At 41.6% G+C, this 21,792-nt stretch overlaps 1 protein-coding gene across 1 annotated transcript in view; it reads left to right on the top strand.

The window, feature by feature from the left end:
- The window catches only part of ptk7b (protein tyrosine kinase 7b), a 214,900-nt gene extending 193,976 nt beyond the window's left edge, over nt 1-20,924 (top strand). Inside the window, exons 11-20 of the mRNA XM_039739114.1 lie at nt 2,004-2,150; nt 2,527-2,677; nt 4,911-5,038; nt 7,393-7,593; nt 9,199-9,351; nt 10,193-10,425; nt 11,047-11,127; nt 13,427-13,578; nt 15,067-15,245; nt 19,317-20,924. Of these exons, the coding sequence (XP_039595048.1) occupies nt 2,004-2,150; nt 2,527-2,677; nt 4,911-5,038; nt 7,393-7,593; nt 9,199-9,351; nt 10,193-10,425; nt 11,047-11,127; nt 13,427-13,578; nt 15,067-15,245; nt 19,317-19,477 (1,586 nt within the window). The 3' untranslated portion in view covers nt 19,478-20,924. The remainder of the gene's footprint in view (nt 1-2,003; nt 2,151-2,526; nt 2,678-4,910; nt 5,039-7,392; nt 7,594-9,198; nt 9,352-10,192; nt 10,426-11,046; nt 11,128-13,426; nt 13,579-15,066; nt 15,246-19,316) is intronic.
- The last annotated feature ends 868 nt before the right edge of the window (nt 20,925-21,792 follow it).

Genomic DNA, 21,792 nt, shown 5'->3' with positions numbered 1-21,792 from the left:
TCTTGTTCTGTTACCTAAAATATACCAATACTGACTCAAAATACAATATAAGACAACCGAATAAAAACATGTTGAAAAATAAATATTATTCTGAAGTAATAACTAGTAAATTGAGGTATGCTGTTTTCGTAATGCTTCTGGCAGCAGTGAAGAAAGGGACATCGGAAGGAAGCAGTGAAGTTCCCAGTGTCCCAAGATCCCCAGAGGTGGTGCTGATTGCGCTGTGGAGACAGGAGTCTGTAGCTAAAAGGAATCCAAGAGACTTCCCCCTGGAAAGGGGATAGGCAGAATTGTTCACAATGGCATCTAATTTTACCCCCATCTTCTTTTCCTCAACAGCCTCCAGAGTGTCAGTCAGTTGTAATATGTCAGTCTTGTTTTGTCCAGCATCAACACTCCCCAGTTCAAAAAACAATGATTGTTCATTCATTTCCGTAAGACCCTCGTACATTCAGCCCACAAAAAAACAGAAGGTGCAGCGGCCACTTTGAGAACGGTGTGACACACCAGTCGTTAACCTGACCAGTTTGAACCTGTGTTGGTGCAACTTAGAGAATAAAACATGCAAATCTATCGCCGCGTCCAGCAGTAAGTTCAAACTTTATTGCAGGTACTTCTGGGTTTTTTGATGCCCATATATGTGACACAAAGCATAAAGATAAAAATGTGCAACACAAAATGATTTCAAAACATACAAAATCAAAGGCGGATTCTTTTTGGTACGGTCTTCCCAAAGTGTAACTGAATATATACAGTAGTGTGCTTGGCATAAACTGTCACAGCAGAGGCAGCAGAGTCGCGTACAAAGAGCTGTGGTCTCGGCTAAAAACATGCAAGGAGGCCTGGGCAGCCGTCTATCATATATGACATGGATATTTATAAAACAATGAATCAAATTAAAAATGTACATTTTGAATTGTTAAAGTAAAATCTAATCCTTTTGCATAGTTTAATATGCTGTTAGGGCTCTGACAATATTTTGTCATTCATATTATTGTTTAGCTTTCAAGAAGAGCTGTAGGGTCAGCCGGCGTGATAGAGTGGGCTGTGCAGTTAATCATGGCTTTCTGTTATATTGTAGTATTTCATTTTACTATAATAAATGGCATTCATTTCATTTGAAACTGTTGAAAATTCATATTTAGATTCCACACTGCTGTCAAATGCAGAAGATGGAAACACAGATTTGATGGAAAGTAAGAGATAATAAGTTATAAGTGGTCTGTGCTTCGTTTCCATCTCCTGATTTTACACTTATTACCTGTTAAGTAATTATGAGTTGCTGTATTTTAAAATATTAGGAACTGAATATACAATACAATTTTGAAGGTACTTAACATTAAAGATGTGTTTTAAAAAATGCAAAGTTATAACATATCATATTCATATTTAAAATAATACTGTGTTGAAGATTTTAAACTAGCTGAAATGCAAAATCAAATGAGTATCTCAAATACTTTAAATGTGTTCAGATGAAAGTACTTTAAAGAAACTTAGAGAAATGTGAGGGTTAGTAGTGTGGTTCATTTTGCAATTTCTGTGTAATACAGTATACACGATTTATTATTTGATTGTGTTTGTATTATTTATGCTGTGTCTGTATCCCTGTTTTTTTATGTTTCTGCTGCTGTTTGCATGTGAATCTCCCCTTAGGATTAATAAAGGATATCTAATCAAACCTAACAGAGACCCATATGTAAAGAATGGGGAGCTCATTGATTTGGTGTATGGTCATGTCAAGCTAGCTAGTTTGATAATCTTGCCAGCCAGCCTTCTATCAATTTTTCAAATACTTTACAGTCTTAAGGAATAATGAGTCCAATCTTGTTTTAAAAAACAGGAACAAAGAATGTTTTCCAGCCACATCAGTGATATCTAAAGTGGTGAATCTGTCTACTTGTGTGTGTGTGTGCGCATGACTCTTCAATGTGGTGAATAAAGTAGGAATCCAAACATTTGGGGTCTTTCCCTATTGCATTTTGACTCCCTCTTTCTTTTCTTAGATGCCAATATCCCACCTCATGTGGAGCAAAATGGAGGAACACTGTATTTTCGAAAAGTGTCACGAAGCGATTCTGGAAACTACACGTGTACTGCCTCCAATAGTCAACAAGGGGAGATACAGGCCTTGGTGCATCTCAGCGTAGCAGGTAATGGGATGTGCACCGAGTAGTGTGCTGGGCTGGCATTTATCATTAGCCACACGTGGTCCCAACAGATCTGGAGGGCACGACTTTTTTCTGGGGTGGTTTGGTGTAGGTTTACTTTATTTGAATTAAGTGGAGTACATGACTGCATACCATTGAATTTAACAGTTTATTTTAATGTTGCTTGTCCAGGGAAGCTTGAAGAAAGACAAGTTTCTTTATTGCATCTTAAATTAAAGCAGCATGTCGTTGGCTTTTCTGTAGCTATTTCTGATTATTGCTGTCGGCCCCCCAGCAGTCTCTGTCATGCGGTGTGCTGCTAGTTTGAATGTAACTGCTGGCAGATCAGGTTCCTTTCTCATTTTTCTTTTCTTTTCAGTTTTTGTCAGTTTCAAATTAGAGCCTGAAATCACAACCGTTTATCAGGGGCACACAGCTATTCTTCACTGCCAGGCTGTTGGAGACCCCGTCCCTTCCATTCAGTGGAAGATCAAGGACAGAATTCTGGATGCCGGAAAATCATCACCAAAGTAAGTCTAAAGTGGTCGTAAATCTTTGCAAGTATTGACATTTCGTGGACATCTTTGACAGTACATTTTTATTTCAATGGTCAGTGTGATGTTCTAATTAGAATTTGAACTGGAGTGACACACTAATGTTAAATTCAATGAAATCTGTTATTAGCCTTCTGATGACGTTGCTTTGGCAACTCTGATGGTGCATCTGCTTTTAAGACTTCTCATTTAAAAATATTCCACTTAAAAATATCTTCTCTATCAGTTGCTTATCCCATGCGGTTTGTAAAAAAAAATGTGACCTCATGTTTACATGCTGAAAGGAGATGAGAGTTTCTGATAGAATGGGAGTCTGATGACCAAAGCTGGACAGTAGCGGACATCAACAATGTCCATGAGAATGTCTCAGGTTAATCATGTCCTCATGTCAAGTCATAAAGCCGTATGCTCACAACTTGCACTAAGCATGCTTTTTTTTTTTTTTTGCTATTATATTGTTGAATACCTAAAATAAAAGTAGTGACAAAGTCTGTTCACACGGGGTCTGCTCTTTTGAATTAAAGACCCACTTCTCTGCCTCACTTCATTTTTGGGTGGAATGTTCCTTTAGGGTTAATTTCTAACTCATGTCATTACTCTGAGCTCTGCTCCGCAAATGAACAGCGGGTGTAGACCAAGAGTAGATAGTAGATAGTATGTCACTGGGGAGCTAAAGGTGATGTATAAACTGAACACTACTTCACATGCCTAAAACGTCCAGAATTAACAAATTGTTTCTAAGGTAGGAATGTGGAGAAAAGGGGAGAATTAAAAACATGGAAAATAACATCAATAATTGTTGAGTTGGGAGAAACAAATTTACCCAAGATGAAGATAACCAGATATTGACTTCCTGAAAGAATGTGAAATGGACAGAATACAGGAAAGTTGTGTGCGAGTAGGAATGGACCTTTTGAATGAGAACTGCTTAGCAGCCATTGGTGTCTTCATGTCCACTTATAATCAGATGCTGTGGTTAGTATGCAAAAAGTGAGTGTTTTCTGCCTGGAGCTGTACAGTCCCAGTGTCCTCCAGAACAGTAGGAGGCTATTGAGGTGGTTTGCCCTCTGATATGTAATGAAGCTTTAAGGCACGGGATTTGAACATCACAACTCGCTCATAAGCCAATAGGAAGTTTAAAGGTTCAGTCCAATACCCTGTCAAACCAAAGGTCATCCAGGTGTGTGTGGCCACTTGCAGCATATTGGCAAGACACGCATGTGAGAATCTCGTTGCACTCTGCACAAGTGACAAATGTGAAATGTGTCTACAGCATGTTGGGAGGAGTAGCCTGAGTGGACCCATTTTAGATAGATAGATACTTTATTAATCCCAAGGGGAAATTCACATAATCCAGCAGCAGTATACTGATACAAAAAAAAATTAAATTAAATAGTAATAAAAATGAGAAATAATAAAAATAAAAAAGCAGACAATAACTTTGAGTAATGTTAGCATTTACTCCCCCAGGTGGAATTAAAGAGTCGCATAGTGTGGGGTCTCCTCAGTCTGTCAGTGGAGCAGGACGGTGACAAAAGTCTGTCGCTGAAGCTGCTACTCTGTCTGGAGATGATCCTGTTCAGTGGATTCTCCATGATTGACAGGAGTCTGCTCAGCGCCCGTCGCTCTGCCAGAGATGTCAAACTGTCCAGCTTTATTCCTACAATAGAGCCTGCCTTCCTCACCAGTTAGACCAGGCACGAGGCGTCCTTCTTCTTTATGCTGCCTCCCCAGCACACCACTGCATAGAAGAGGGCACTCGCCACAACCGTCTGGTAGAACATCTGCAGCATCTTATTGCAGATGTTGAAGGACGCCAACCTTCTAAGAAAGTATAGTCGGCTCTGACCTTTCTTACACAGAGCATCAGTATTGGCAGTCCAGTCTAATTTATCATCCAGCTGCACTCCCAGGTATTTATAGGTCTGCACCCTCTACACACAGTCACCTCTGATGATCACGGGGTCCATGAGGGGCCTGGTCCTCCTAAAATCCACCACCAGCTCCTTGGTTTTGCTGGTGTTTTCATAGCATTTTCCGGGAAATCTGTGTGAATCTGTCCCTGCAAAAAGAAGGTCTGCTCTTCCCTGCTGAACCTGTGTACCTGTCTCATTCTGTAACTGGTTAAAGTGCGGATCGGTCAGTGCATTTTAAAATCGAGATTCTGATTTGAACACTTTTAACATAATTCACAATTCTGTCGTCACAGGTTTCAGAAAATGCCAAATGGTTCATTGGTGATTAGTGACGTCACCACAGATGACTCCGGAAAATACACTTGTATAGCCGGAAACAGTTGTAACATCAAGCACAAGGACGCAGACCTCTATGTCGTTGGTAAGGAGCTGGTGGAGCATGTAACAGCCAAGTCAATGTTTTCCACTTCATGGAATGTATTTTGTCTTTTTGTCTTCTAAGATGTACTGTAGGGGTTTACAAAAAATAGCAAAACATTGCATTGTTGGGCAGCTAAACTTTATTTCAACAAAATAAAGCCGAAAGTTTTGTTTTTGTTGGTTTCCACTCCGTTCACTGTAATGGAAGTGGGTATTCCTGGTATCGGTAGCTTTGTCTTCCCCGATGGATGCCTGCAAACTAAGAGGCAAGGCAAGTTTTCATTTCATTTGTGCAGTAATACAATCTTTACTTTAAATATTGTTGATCACCATTAGTTCACCAAGGACTTCTCTGTCAGGAAAGCGGCCAGAGCTGTTGCAGGCTCCTAGAAATATTCAGTCCTTGACTCTGGTACTAGAATTTTTAATCGAGGGTAGTCTCTCTCTCTCTCTCTCTCTCTCTCTCTCAACTTTGTAAAGGTATCTGTTAAATGTGTGGAAGCTCAAAAGCACTTGGCTGTTTTCCATACCAATGAAGTTTGTTCTGGTGGCCAAGTAGGTTACCTCAGTTTGCCCTTGAGTCACAGAGAAGAAAACATTGGGATGTTGTTTGAACTGGACTTGTGTGCTAGTCCTGGAGTGTCCATAACAAGTGCCATGTTCATACACAGAGATACGCAGGAGTGTGATTAGCACCAGAGTACCATGGACCAAAAGTCAGTCATCCGCTTTAGAATTGTCTCATCTAAGAATGTATATCTGGAAGCTTTGGGTAAGGAGTGGTGCTGAACTGTCAGTTAACCAGGACTTGGATGGGAGATGGATGGAGTTCTGGCTAGACTGACCCCGAAATCCCCAGACAGACGGGGAGGTTTTGCTGGGAAATAGCTGATGTCTGTCTTCAAGGTGAATTTGGCTCTCACCTCCAGGAGAGCTGCTTCTGCACTTTAGGACAGGTCAGGAATGTTGGGTATGAATGGACCCTGGTTAAGACCTCAGCAGTGGCAGCAGCTACAAGAAACTGTGGTCAGAAATGGTGCTGGTGACTGTCACAGCAGTAACCATAGAACCTACTGGTGATTGTCAACAGTAAGAGAAACTGTCGAGTTGAAGAAGAGGTCCTGTTGTGTAACGTCAGCAAAAAGATGTCCAGATTTGGCCTGCCAGTACATCTTAGTCAAGAAGGCAGCAGCTACAGCAGTCGCAAAATCAAAAACCCATGTATGGTTGTACTTTACCTTATGGAGAAGACCTTTGAATAACCTGCAAACTTGTTTATGTGGAGGTAGAGCTGCTTTCACACACTCAGTATTAAGTTGAGAGCGGTCAGTGGGGTCTGCCAAGGTTACATCTTCTCTCCTCTCCTGTTTGTGATGTTCATAGACAGAATATTAAGGGGCAGCCGAGCATTGGAGAGCATGCAGGTGGAGAACACAGAGATACGTCTCTGCTCTATGCCAATTAAGGTGTTTTCGCTACCCCACCAGGCTGTGACCTCTGGCTTGAATGGTTCACAGCTGAGTGTGATGTGTTTGGGATGAGATTCAGCATATCCCAATCTGAAGTCATGGTTCTCCTCGGATCACAATGGAATGTTCTTTCAGCTGACCCAAGTGAAGGAGTTTGAATACCTTGGGCTCATTTTCACGAGTGATGGTACAAGAAGTAGAGAGTGATGGTAGAAGTCAATGTAGTGGCAGCAGTTTTTTTGGATACTGCACTGGTCCATGGTAGTGAAGCAGGAGATGAATCTTCAGAAAAAAGCTATTGATCTACTGGTCAATCTATATATTCATCTGCACCAATGGTCACAATTTCTGGGTAGTGACCAAAAAATGATATTGTGAGGATAAGCAGCCAAAATAAGGTGGTTGTACAGTCCTGCTGGGCTCACTCTTTCTTGATTGGATGAGGCTCAGAGAAACGGGAGGACCTTGGAGTAGGACTGCTACTTCGCCAGGTTAAGAGCAAGCAGTCAAGCTGATTTTGGGCCTCTAGCTGGAATGTTCAAGGCACAGCCATCTGGAAAATGACCCAGGCGTATGTCCTAGATGTACTGGAGGGTTTTTTTTTTCTGGGAATTGACCAGGAGATGCTGAAAGTGCTCACGGTAGGGTGGCTTTGCTGAGCCAGGGCTGTGTGTTGCTACCTCAGTCATTATCAGTATAAGTGGAGTGAGAATCATGACGAGACGTGCTACTAACAAGTGGTACACATTAGACTTTAAAATCTCCAGTGTACTCTTGTCTCCAGAAACTTTTTATTAAAGTTTAATTCTCCTAGTTTGTCTTTAAGAGGCTGTCTTGGTTTCTGGCAAATTGCATAAAACATATTGCATTCATTTTTTTTATACAGAAAAGCCAGATACTACAGGAAGCAATGAAAATGGGCAGACACCCTACAAGATGATCCAAACTATTGGCCTGTCTGTGGGAGCCGCAGTGGCCTATATAATAATCGTCCTGGGCTTAATGTTTTACTGTAAGAAACGCCGAAATGCCAAACGGATGCAGAAGACGCCAGAGGGAGAAGAACCAGAGATGGAGTGCCTGAATGGTTAGTGGACAGGCATTAGAGAGTAATAAAACAGTGCAGACGATAAAATGCTTTTCATAATAGTGAACACACGAGTTGAGTGTTACTCTCCCATACTTGGACATAGAGACACAAATAGATTGTATGTCGTTACGAAGGAAACCTATAGATTTATAAAGCAATTTAACAAGTAATAGCACTTAAAGGGCCTTGGGGACCTTTGTATATTGAAATTGTAATGTAGGACATACAAGATGTTTTATTGTTCATTACTGGATTGGTCTTCTCTTGCATTCACAGAACTATATATTATTGATTCTTACCCTGCCAGTCGCTCTCTAGTATTTCACGTAGTACCTTATCCACACAAGTACCATACGAGTGATGCATGCACTGCCAACCACTCCCTAGTCTTCCACATAGGGACTCGCTATCTTCGGCACTAACAATGTACAGGTGTCTTCCAGTGTGGTTTTTAATTCAGCAGTTGGTGCGATGCACAAGTTTAAATGAGCTGGCATTCTCTGACGTCCGGATGTAATGGTCTTCCTCTCCTTTCTGACGTGTCTCAGTCTCTGACGTTGCCTGCTCTCCGATCTCTCAAGAGGCCAGTGTGACATTATGCTCATATGATTGGCTAGCTTTCCTGGTGAAGAATGGTTCTGCCTAAAGGCCTTGGTCCTTGTACTTGTCTGTGCCATCTCTTGTGACAACTGTCTGGCCATTTTAAGCTTAGAAGCACCATAAGTTACTTGGATAATAAGACAAATGCATTAAAATAATAAATGATTGGCACAAGACAGAAAAAATGTACATTTCTTGTTCAAATAAGATGCTTTTTAAGAGTTTTGTTATCGTTTTTTGTATACCAGTTAGGTAAGTTGCTTTCAGGGGTTCCTATAAATTCCTCTGTAAATTAGTTAGGTCCTTTAAAATTCATCACACTTTGAGTAAAACTGCTCAAGATGAAGAGGAGTGGATGGTCTGTGCTGCACTGCACGGGACTGTTTTTATTTGTAATGCCCAGTGGGGGGACAAACATATCAACGTAGTCTACAAGGGAAAGTAATGGTGGACCTCCGTCTTTCTACACGTACAGTAGGTTGAAAAAGAATCACTGTAAGGCTGAATGAATTCCTTTCTTTAACAAAATTTTATAAAACAGAAAGTAAGCATTGATAAGAGTCTGAATGGGATTTGGCCAGTTGTTTCACACATCACTCCTGAAATGGGATGACGTCAGCCTGCGGCCTGGAGGCACCGTGTCGCCAGTTGGCTTATTTCTGTTGGGTTTCCTTCTTTCTTTTTCCAGATTGCGGTCCCACACAGATTTATCTTCCTCCAGGATTCATACCAGGCTGCACTTTTACTTTTGGCCTTTCAATTTCCATGACGCCTTTGGTGGCCTGTGCTGTGTATTTGTGACTTTGTAATTCTGGATGTATTTTCATGTTTGTACTTCAGGATGGGCCCAATTCAGTAATCTGAGCCAAATAAAGTAATGAGTGTTATTTAAAATGTTTTTTATTTTAAAAAGAATTGAATTTAGAAAGCTGCCTGGTGCAATGCATGTTTATATCCTGTGCTAGTTACAAACTGCTGGTTTTGATTTAATGTCTCTAAAAGGCGGAACCATACAACAAAATGGACAAACGGCTGATATTCAAGAGGAGGTTGCATTGACCAACCTCGGGAGTGCAGTCTCCACGAACAAGCGGCACAGCACCAACGACAAGATGCACTTTCCACGTACCAATCTGCAGACGATCACCACGCTGGGTAATGCCTCTTACGATTCTGATTGTGTGTTTAAAGCGCTTCCTAAAATGACCACAAACAGAATTTTCAGCGTCACTCTGGTTGCATGACATAACTATAGATTTCTCCTCCTCTTTCTATACATTATTTATGTGGAAATGCTGTTTTGACAATTTAAATCCTATTACACGTCCATAATTTGAGAGGGCAGAGATTTATGGCTTTCCCTCCTGTGTGCACACACTGTTGTGGTCCTTTGATTTGATTTATATTTTGGGTGGGTTGTGTTTGGGTGGCACTAAGCAGTCATGTCTGTGAACACTGAAAGGAGTAATGTCCACCACGCGGACTGCATACTGAGTACACACAGAGGTGTGTTTATGTGCAGTCTGAAGCAGGACCTGCGCATTTCTTTAACTTCTGCACATCAAGTTCCTGAAAGTTGGTTGTAACACAAAATGTCCTCATCCTATCATTTGAAGCCAGTTGTGTACACGCGTCTGTTGGTGGTTTTGCTTTATATATTCATCTTGAGTGGATGTGTCTGTCAGTGAACGTTGATGGACTGGCACTGTGCAGTTTAGGTCCTGCCTCGCGCCCCTAGTGCTTCTGGGATAGCCTGTGGACCCCATGACCTTGAATTGGAGTAGGGGTGTCATGTCATGTTGTACTGTACTGTATATTCATTTATTTTTCACATGCCTAATAATTTCTTGTCAGCTTTATATTTATTTGATCAAGATGCCCTACTAGTGGGAGTTTGGGTGCGGATTGCTGCGATGCTGCAGACGTTTCAGTTTTTCATCGGGTTACAGAAGCTACGTTTTTAACTTTAGTGTTTCATTTTGTTTCCTCCTTCTAGGCAAAGGGGAGTTTGGAGAGGTGTTCCTTGCCAAAGCAAAGGGCATTGAGGAGGTGGACACTGAAACGGTGGTCTTGGTAAAGAGCCTGCAGACCCGTGATGAGCAGCTCCAGCTGGACTTCCGGAGGGAGTTTGAGATGTTCGGCAAGCTGAACCACGCCAATGTGGTGCGCCTCCTTGGGCTGTGCCGAGAAGTCGAGCCGCATTACATGATCCTGGAATATGTTGATCTGGTAATGAATTCTCCTAACTGACAAACGTACATTTAAACTTGTGTCCGGTAGGAAGTCGAGCTGATCAGTGAACTGCGCTCTCCTCCCTGGCCGCCTTTTCCATGAGTAAACGTGAAGGTGCACGTGGCAGCTGTAAAAAAAGAAAAAAAATACCCCCATGTTAAATGAAAGTGTTTTGCACACGTAGTAAATCCTGGCTAGGTGGGTGGCACCTGTGCAGTGACACATTTCTCAAAGCTGTGGCGTGTCCTGCAGCCCGAGGCCGAGGACTCGGCAGTCGCTCGTGGCTATAATTACATTCTTAAGAGGGGCCACTTCCTGTTCAGCATTGACTTGTTACGAGCCAAGTGTTTTAGTGAAGATGATTTGTGTGTCCGAAGATAATGACTGCAGGATATACTTGTTGCTTTTTGGTTAAGGGACTGCATGTCTGTGATATTTATAGGATCATTTATTAAATTTAACAATTTTTCATTTTCAAGAATTCTTTTCTGCTATACAATCAGTCAATAAGATGACACTCTCTTGAACGTCTCCTCTGTATTTTGTAATTGTTTGACTTTTGACTCTGGGATAAATTATGTCATACGGTTAAGTTTTAATGGGATTTATTGTTTGCAGGGGGATTTAAAGCAGTTCCTGCGCATTGCCAAGGGCAAAGATGAGAAGCTCAAACCACAGCCAATTAGTACAAAACAAAAAGTAAGTTCGTGCTGCAAAGGCCATGAAAGTTTTTCAGAGAAAAGTATTTTAATTTGTCCTGACATGGTCCATGTTAACAGGGTTTCTTTGTCCTCATATTTCTAAAGCAGTTTTCTTCCAGCAATATAAATTAAATAGAAGATGGCCGTATTAGTGGAAAAACAATTCAATTTACTAACCAACTGGAAAGCCGTGTGTGCCCACTGTATGTGTACTTGAACCTTTATCAGGCAAAAACAGCAGGTTTAATGTTGAGAAAGACTCAAAGCGTAATCGCCTGTATAAACCCCCAGGTTTGTCAAGTGTTTAGCTCTGAGGTGCAAATTCTATCCAACTCTGTTTTTAGACCTCCTTTGGCCCGGACTCTCAGATTGGCATTGAAGGCCACCCACTTTTCATTATAATTTAAAACCGACAATATCCAGTCTGCTTGTGGCCCCAAAGTATGGAACAGAAACTTAGTATAACCATCACCTTTCTACCTGTGGCCTTTTATTAATGCCGCTGCTAAATCTGCCAATTTGTAAAGATATGTGAATGGATTCTACTAAAATGCTTTACCACCGTGTATCATCATAACTAGCTGCTTAGATTATATCAGGCACCATTATGGACGTAGAACTGAGCAAGTGTTCTGTTTATTGCGACAGAGCAAGTTTCATCTTTCTGCCCTTCCTATAAAGCAGGGGTCTCCAACACGTCGCTCGCTCGCGACCTGTAGCTCACAACATCTTTCCAAGTAGCTCACCAAAGGGTTAATGAATCCTACATAAGTTTGAAAACTTGATTAGTCAAATCAGGGGTGGGCGATCTTTCCAAAAAATCATATCACGATCCTTTTAACACAAAATCACGATCCACAATCTGAACTGCAATCTTATCTGTTCAGTGTGGCGTACACTTAAGAATATCCGGACTCCAACTCATCAAGACCTAAGTAACACTTTATTTTAAATATCAGACAAAGTTGAATTCAATTGTTCTCTCGTTCACTAGCTAAGTGGAGTTAAGGAACACGACCCAAAGCTGGCGAGTGAGTGAGGAAGGCCCCTCTCCTCGGTCCGCTGCCTGTCTCTGGGAATCGCACAAATAAATCAATTACCGCAAGCAAACTCTGATACACAGAGAAATGAGAGAAGTCACAAAATCAACCAGAATGTTTAAACAGATTATAGAAAAAAAAAAGATTTAAATCCGTTAAGTAGTTCTCTTGTGAAAAGCGGACAGACAGACACACAGAGACATTGGATTTTCTATATTATATATTAGTAAACCTTCACAATAATGTGCAGTTAAAGTCTCAAACGCATTCTCAGCATTTCTGGAGCTCAGTAGAGCCAGATAACTAGAAGAATCTTCACCAAGCAGCTCTGAAAATGTCTGCTTTGTTTGGGTCTCCATAGCTCTGTGAGTCTGACATGAAGGTCATGAAATGAAAGTTCAGAACAAGACTGACAGACGGACATCTAAAGGACTCCATCAGAGTGAACCTCAGTGGCTCCACTCCACCAGACACCTCAGTGCCAGTCATCTGACTAACTAAAGAACACATCACACGTGCGACTGGACCTGTGAATAAAGTGACACAGTGACATGTGCCAAAATGACAAAGGAAGAAGTCACATCTGTGTGATTGGAATTGCATTGTTTTGCTTTGACAGCATTCATGTTTTAATTCAATAGTGTGAGATCCATCCATCCATTATCCAACCCGCTATATCCTAACTACAGGGTCACAGGGGTCTGCCGGAGCCAATCCCAGCCAACACAGGGCACAAGGCAGGAAACAAACCCTGGGCAGGGCACACACACACACACACAAGTGACAATTTAGGATCGCCAATGCACCTAACCAGCATGTCTTTGGACTGTGGGAAGAAACCCACGCAGACACGGGGAGAACATGCAAACTCCATGCAGGGAGGACCTGGGAAGCAAACCCTGGTCTCCTAACTGCGAGGCAGCAGTGCTACCCACTGCGCCACCGTGCTGCCTCAATAGTGTGAGATACACTAGAAAATGCATACAGACGTACAAAATGCACTTGCAGGTGAACTCAATATTGTTTTGTGAAGTTTTAATGCAAAATGTAAGTTGTGGACACCAACATTTTATAAATGTTCAGTCAAAACAAGCGTATTGAGTTTGTTTGGGTTGAAATAAGCGATTAGAATAAACGTAAGAAAACAGGAGGAGCTCTCGGCCATTTTCATTTTGTAAAAGTAGCTCTGATTTAAGATTGTAGAGCCCTGCTCTAAAGTATTCCACTTCACCTTTTTATATCTTCTTGTATTTCTAGGTATCTATATGTGCACAGGTGGCCATGGGGATGGAGCACCTCTCCAACCATCGTTTTCTGCACAAAGATCTAGCAGCTCGTAATTGTCTAATAAGTGCGCAGAGGCAAGTCAAGGTATCTGCTCTGAGCCTCAGTAAAGATGTCTACAACAGGTAAATATCAAGGAGGTGTTGTTAAAGAGACACCAGTGTAACACGTTTATACTTAACCAGAGTGATGAGGTCATTAGACTCAATTTAAATGTCTTTATAACGAACGAGCCAAAGGAGCCGCTGTTGCCTCGGTAGGTTTGAATATTTAGTTAAGGTGAGAAAGTAAATGTTTTGTGTGTTTTTTTGTTTTTTTTTTGTTTTTTTTTAAATGCCGACCCTTTTGTCTTCCGTCATCTCTACAACTTCTCACGAGCTCAGAATTTCTCTCATGGGTCTGAACCATGAATGCTGCTGCTTTTGTTTCCTGGTTTCACGAATAGACGTTTAATCACACATATATAAATAATAAAATCACAGACGTGTCAGCCAGATAAACTCCCAGCTGTGGTGGTGTGTACTGAATCCCAATTCATGATGAAACTTTTGAAACTCCATAAACTTGGTATACAGTACATGCAAAAACGTCATGAACATCCACTCGGCTCTTTTGGTTTTTGTGGTATTTGTCCTCTCATTACAAGTCGCCAGTGAAATGCTTGTCACTCTACAAAGTCCATATTTTAAATTGCTTGAGCAATTAATACAATTACAAAATTTTCTGAGCACAGACTTTTTTTTTTTTTTTAATTGGTCCCCCTGTTGTTCCCATTGAAAGTCTGACTGACGTGTGCTGCTGTCTTCACCGTAAAGAAGGCCAATCCTAAACAGTGTGGCAGATTTATTATTATCAGCTGAACCTTTGCCAGTAGAGCGCAGTTTTGGCTTTGCCACCCGCCCATCCAATTACAACCCCATTTCTCATTTTTGAAAGACTTTGACGTCAGTATTTTAAATTGTAGAAATACCAATACGCGTGCAAAATTTAGTGAACTTTGACTCGGCTGTTTTGGAGTGATGCATTTTTGCCTCATCCACCCCAACCTTCAAGCGAGTTACAGCCCCCCTTCGGATTAACGTTTTGAAATGCTGGGTAGCCTGGATTTTAAGGTGGATCAGCTTTATGGAAATTTTCCTCATGATCGACTTGGGGTGATGCACAGTTTTTCAGTTGCCCCCATGATGACATTTTTGAAATGCTATATCATTTACATTTTAAATCGGACTAATGGCAACCTACATGGAAAGTTCCGTGAAAATCGATTCAGCCATTTTTGTATGATTGGCAAATGGACAGACAAGACTCACGACTGAAATGAGGTACTTGGTGTGCAAAATGGATAAATGAAACTTAAAAACCCAGTCGGGAGGGTTTTACGATTTTATCTCTCTAGATATTTGAATCGTGCAGTGCTCATATGTCCAAATGGGGTCACTTCAAATTTTAGCCATCAAGAGTGCGGAGGTATGTGCAGGCTGATGGCGGCCATTTGTGTTTGCGTTCTTTGAAGGGTACCTTGAAGACCCAATGACCCCATCACACACGGTTTGGTTTTGCTGTCGGCACCATTCTTTGTTTTAAAGCGTGTGTTTCCTTTTCTTTCTGCCCAGTGAGTATTATCATTTTCATCAAGCCTGGATCCCTCTTCGCTGGCTCCCGGCTGAATCTGTATTTGAAGATGATTTCTCGACAAAGTCAGATGTTTGGTCATTTGGAGTCCTCATGTGGGAAGTCTTCACTCATGGAGAGCTGCCCTACACTAAGCAGACGGATGACGAAGTGCTGACAGGTGTGTATGAATCATTACTATTAATTATGACCCTCACGGCTGGTGGTTAGGAGCAGGCGCTGATACAGCACATGACAAACCAACTCAGGATCCCAGATTAGGACCCGAGTGCAGCCATGCGACGGGTGACACCTCAGCACCACACGAGTTCAGATGGAGTGGGACAGTGTGAGGGTTTTTATGGTAGCTGGAGTGCCAATTCTGCCACCAAGTTTTCCCCTGCAGGTTGGAGGGCCTACATGCAGGGCTGGATGCAGATTAACGTCATACGCAGGACGGAGCGATTGCAGGTTAAGGGCCTTGCTCAAGGGCCTAACAGAGTAGAGTCACTTTCAGGCGTTTACGGGATTGCACAATTGCCAGTGCAAATCCCTAGCCTCAGAGCCACTACTCCGCTAGCCTGTCTTAAAAATAATATGCGCCATTTAGATGTATGTACAGTTTTGAAACATGGCAGTGTGATAGTCATACTGCAAATTCAGATGATCTCTTTGAGCAGCACTGTGATTTGTTCACATTGACCAAACAGTGGCTTTTATTTACTTAATGATAAATGAACACAGCTGTTTGTTTCCCTTTTGTTCCTATTGTGATCACTAGGGGGTGCCCTTGTAGCATCTATGAACACAGGTAAATGGCAAGTATGCCGGGCTTTTACACACAAGGTGGTTATTTTTCAGGAAATAATGCAAGGAAGGTTAAAGTAGTGCAAGTAAAGCCACCCTGGGCCCACCGCTGTAGGTTCACATCCCTGTCTGTCACCCCACCTTACCCACCACTGTACACTCCAGGATTCCCTTTCACCTGCCATCTCTTTCCCTTTCTCCTCTGGACCTTTACGTCAAAGACTTGCCACGACGTATCTGTTGGCTCCATGCACACGGGACCACTGCTTGTGATGTAGCTGTATATTCTATCCAAGGTTCACTTCTGCCTGTGCCCTCAAATCAGTTCTGGGGTCCACAACAGCCCTATTTTAGTTACAGGAACATCAAGCTAGAAATCACAGTAGCTGCCCAAGGTCTCTCTCATACCTCAAACCTTCAGTTAGCCAGTGACGTCCACTTCTGAATGGCTGTCCAGTCCCTCGTGTCCTCTTCTCTTAAGTATCAGAGGCTGTTGCCCCTAACATTCTGAATGGAGGCTGCCTGCTTCTGTCAGAGTGTTCTAGTTTTACAACTTAAAACCACTGTAAATTAGTAGGAGATGGGGCAAATTAATAATTAAAAAAGTGAAGATTTACACTTGATTAGTAAAATATGACGTTTTGGACCAAAGTCAGACATTTACATTCAGTTCAAAAGACTAAGATGCTTCTGTAAACAATGTGTTTGAGACGTGAACACACCTAAGGACGTACAGTGGCCATGAGTACGAGGAAACCAAAGTGAGTGTGGTCTGTTTGAAGTCATTTTACTCCATTGTTTTTAATTTGACGGTCGTACTTTTACAAAATCTAGCTCTGTCTCTTGTTTTACTTCATCTTGAGTTGAATCTGCCATCTGACGTTGCTCGCTGCGCCTTTGTCTTCAGTAAGAAGGACCCAAGCGTGTTTGTTTACATCACTTTGGACCGACTCCTGTCTTCTTTGTCTTTGTTTCCTTTCTTCGCACATTTCCTGTGTGCAGTTTGTACTTCTGTGTTTATCGTACTGCTTTTTATACTTCTTAGTTTTCTGTATATTTTAATATAAATCCCAAAATGGCTAAACCTCCAGTGTCAGTCACTTCCAAGGGGATACACCAAAATTAAGCAAACCCACCTGCTGCTGCAGTCTCTCATCAGAATCGTTCAGTTGCCTCCAATGTGGTCTTCTCTAGGAGCCTCTGCTGTTCTCTTTGTCGTCCATATTTTATGTTGTTTTGTGCTTATTTATACAAAGGTGCCAACAGATTGTGTTGATATAATTAATAAACTTTGATAATGATGGTATGTTTCATATACACACCTGCACAGGTTCACACAAACTGTAGAAATCTGGAGCTTTTACAGTATTTCCATATTGATATCATTTCAGTATGATGTTTGTGCTCACTTTAATGACCGCACTCTGCATTTTGAATTTGTATTTGCTTTGCTTTATTTAGTTCTTCCACTAGAGGGCAGTTTGGTTCTGTTCTACCCATCCATTTCATTTCTCTATACAGTACTCGCATATTAAGGGGAGGGTCTTGAGGAAGCTGATGCCAATCCCAGCAAGCACTGGAATGTAAGGCAGACACAATCCCTTAGACAGGGCAGCAACCCATCGGAGGGTGAAGACACAGACATAAGGGGGCCAATGTTGTATCACAAATCCACCAAACCTAAACATCTTTTGGATGGTAAGAGAAATCCAGAACACCTGGAAGAAGTTACCAGTGTTTCATAGCCATCTTTCCAAAGTTAAGGATTCAAGACATGACTTCAGAAAGGACCACCAGGAGCTGCGTGACATTAATCAATCTTAAAGTAGATCGTTCACGTGTCCCGTTGATTTAGTGATTTTTTTTTTTTTTTGTAAACTAGGGGGCTTTGCTTGCCAACCCCCCGCCCTGTGCTACGCGCCGGCCACTTCACGTCTCTGCTGCTCGCGTATGTCGATTTCACTTTCACCAAACAACAAAACTTTAAATTCTCCCGGATACGCCTCTTCATTTGGAAGAAGCACTACTATTCCCTGATAGCAGCATGAGTTAGATGATCTACAAGTCTCTGACTTAAAGTTTAAAGCCAAACAATATCTACATACTTCTGTCATATCACTTATGCCCATATATTCGATCTCTTTCTGCTGTTCCGTTATTTTAAATTTTAGTACTTTCATTATCTCTAACCTGCTCGACATTTTTATCACGCCAGCGTTTTTGAACCTCTTTACGATGTTCTACTTTGTCCTTTACTCTTTGTCTTTTATTTCTGACCCCGCTTGGAGCTACAAGCGCAGGAACTGTGTCTGACAATAGCATTCGCACGAATGAGAAGTGATTGGACTGTGGATGTGGCGGTAAATGTTTGAGAGGAGGGAGGGACTTGTCAAAATCTCTTGGCAAAAAGATTCATGCCAGGTTTTCCTTTTATAATAGAGCGATAATACATTTGAATTTTTTTCATGGGCTTCTCAACAATTGAGCTTTTAACCTCTTTGGTATTAAACAAGTGACTCTTGGACTTGGAATTCTTTGTAAAAATTGTTAACTCCAAATGTCTTCCGGGATAATTTATGATCCAAGTAACAAAATTTAAGCCCAAGCAGAGTTTGAGACTGTATTCGGCTGCCATCAAATAGATAAAATAAGATTGTGCTGCTAAAACATTATGATCATTTATGTGTTTTGCAACTCATCAATATTCATGATGGGGTGGAGTCTTCAGCACAGTGGCATGTAAACGAGAAGCTGTAAAGCCAGTTTTTGAACAAACTGAATCTGAGCCACTAGTTGAATCAAGTCACAGTGTGAATTGGCCATCAGGCAGTCACACAAATGCATATGGCATCAGTAACTGCGTGGCAAGTAGAGAGACTAGAAAGAGATGCAATCTTCACAATGCTGCAGTGTCAGGGAAATGTGGAAGTCATTAAACCTTGTGCTGCGGTAGCCTACGATAACACCAAGGGGCACATCACATGCGCATATCAGACACTGACATTCTACCCGCTCAGGTGTAAGCAACAGGAGAAATATTCTAAGAAGATGGCACATAGATACCCAGTTCTAGTGTCCCCATTGCAGTGTCGGGCTGTGCAGTGATGACTGTCTCCAAACATGTCACTCTAGTGCGCGTAGTAAATCTGCATCAGTACTATGGTGGACATTAGATCATCATTCATGTTGGTATTTTGGTATCTTCATGTTTCTCTTGCACGTTCTTGGCTCATTTTTCTGGGGTGAACATAATGCTAAGTGGGTCAAAGAAAATTATTAAATGTACTGAATCAAATCAGCTTTAACAGAAAATAACAAAGGATAGATTGTACAGCTCCAACACATTAATTGTAAGGGTCCTTTGTCTGAAATGTTTAATGATCAGATTGTTGAAGTTGTTCAGTTTACACCCCCTCTAAATCCTTGTGTTGCTTGTCCTTCGCAGGCCTACAGGGTGGGAAACTGAAGCTGCCCACACCGGAGGGCTGCCCTTCCAAGCTGTATAAGTTGATGGCACGATGCTGGTCCACAAGTCCCAAGGATCGCCCTTCCTTCAGTGAAATAGCCAACATGCTTGGTGACGTCCCTGCAGACAGCAAAGTTTGAAGTGGAGCAGCTGCAGCGATGGTGGACGGGGTCAAGTGCAGAACTTGGGAAAGAAGAGTTTTAAGCTACAAATACAAAACAAAAGAAAAGTGTTTAAATACTGAATTGTTGTGTTACAAAGGGCCCACCTGGAACAACCAGACCTGAAAGACTGTGATACGTTCAGATCGGAGATCATCGCCTGCCTTAACCTCCGCTCTCTAAAAGGCCTTGATAAAAGTAATTTAAGAAAGAGGATGCATTCTGAAACGCGGACATGACTACCTCTGCTAAGTTCCCAGTACGGGGCCTTCCATTTCCTTGAAGCCGCCAGCTTATACTGGGATTCTGACAATGTCGAAAGAACAATTTTGCTTGCACACAGGAAGGACAGAGACACTAATGTGTTGTTGGCGGTTTGTTATGGTACAATAGCGAAGCACAAATTTTGTGGTAATAACCACAGCATTGCTTGAAAGGTTGGGGTGGAATTTCTTCTTGTGGAGCCAAACATTCTCCTCGTAAAAAATAAAAATACTAAAGTAGATTTTAAGAAAAGGAAGGTGCCAGCTTGTCGATAGAAAAGTGTCAGAAAAGCCTGCGTTTCGTTCCTTTGATGACAAATGTGCGTTTGGTGGCGCCTTCCCACGTTCCTCTTCAAGATGTACTTTTCTTCCCCTATTGTGGAAATTCAGAAACTGGCAAATTCATTTACAGTAAAATATTTCCAACGTCTCTAGTTACGGAAAAGGTTAGCTGACTTTTCCAGGCCTTTCTGCATCACTGGTGGGATCTTTGCGGCTCGTCTGGCCTGCTGGTAGGTAGGTAGGTAGGTAGGTATGTATGTATGTATATACTGTAGAGACTCGGCTCTAACCATTTTTATATTTTAGAAGGATATCCAGGAACCTGTCTATTTATTAAAAAGGTTCTCTTTTGTGTTTTTTATGTTTTGTATTGCCAGAGTGGTACTGTTTGTTTTTCTTTTTTTAATTGTTGTATGTTTAGGTATTTTTAATAATGCATATCACAGTACAACAAATAACTTTATATCCAGCTTTTTTTGTTTTTTGTCCAGAAGAGGGCGGGGGGGACTGGCTTGAGATTAGGTCACCTTACATTGCGACTCAAGTGCCTGATGTATGAAGGAATTTTGGCAAAATATTTCCAGTATCCTAGAAATTTTAAAGTGGTCTTTTTTTATAATTTTTTATATATAAATATATATGTATGTTTTTAGTTTTTTTTGTTTTGTTTTTTTTAACAGTGTATATAAAGAAAACCCAAAACAAGTAGCAGTTTATTTCTTCTGGGTTTCTTGCTTTATCATTTTGGTTTTTTTTTTCCTTTCGTTTTTATGTTTTGTTTTATTCTGGTTCTGATTTTTTTAACCTGCTTGTGCAAGTGGGCCTTGTTGCCCTCGTTTTTATACATGCTGCTCTCAATAAAAGTTCACTTTTTTATCTTTCGCTTTGTTTTCCTTCTTAGTATCCCACAGCACCTTCTGTCTTGTGCCCCCCATCTGTTCCTCCTGCCTTGCGCCATGTTGTGCAAGTCGTTTCTCTCCTTGTAACCCGAATGTCTTGTCCACATCTCCCTTCATCCACACTTGTTAATTTCAGAGACGACCATGAAGAGACATCAGTTTTGTTGTCACCAGAGTGTTAATGTGAACAGTAAAATGGCCAGAACGTCTGACGTGAAGACTTTGAATGTTACGGACGTGGTTTCAAATGTAATGTAGAATGTCTGCTAGGGTGCTTTAAATGGGCGTAGGGACAAAAATAAAACAAGTGCTCTGCTATGGAACACTCCAGGGGTGCTTACAATGGCTAAAACTATGCTGTGAACCCCAAAGGTCTTATGAAATGACAGTTTCCTCCTGGAGAATAATACATTTATAAATATGAAAAAAATGAAATCATGGGGACGGGAGGTTCAAAGTGCCTGACTTGCAATTTTGGCACAAGTGACATCCATGACTGATAGAGGGTTCCTTTTTTTTTAATCTTTTTGCTGAGATCACGAAGGTCTATTTGAGACCCCAAAGATACTTCTGATTGCCTGTGAATGCACACTGTGTATGGTGGGATGTTTCTACTTCCATTTATTGATTTGACTGAAGCTGGCGTTTAAATGCGGGCTACAGCCACTGTTGGTCAAACTGAACTGCACACTTTTAGTCATTTAGTCTGATTTGGATGGTTGACATCATCCTGGGCTTCGAGGCTTGTGATTGAACTGATCAGCCTGAGGCAGAGACCTCCTCCACAATCTGAGGTGAACGTGGAAATGGAGACGCAGTGTTGGTGTCGTCTGCTGATAGCGGCCCGCGG

This window comes from Polypterus senegalus, chromosome 16 (assembly GCF_016835505.1).
Source record: "Polypterus senegalus isolate Bchr_013 chromosome 16, ASM1683550v1, whole genome shotgun sequence".
NCBI lineage: Eukaryota > Metazoa > Chordata > Cladistia > Polypteriformes > Polypteridae > Polypterus > Polypterus senegalus.
Note: the sequence above shows the minus strand (reverse complement) of the source record. Positions and strands in the feature narration are given on the sequence as shown.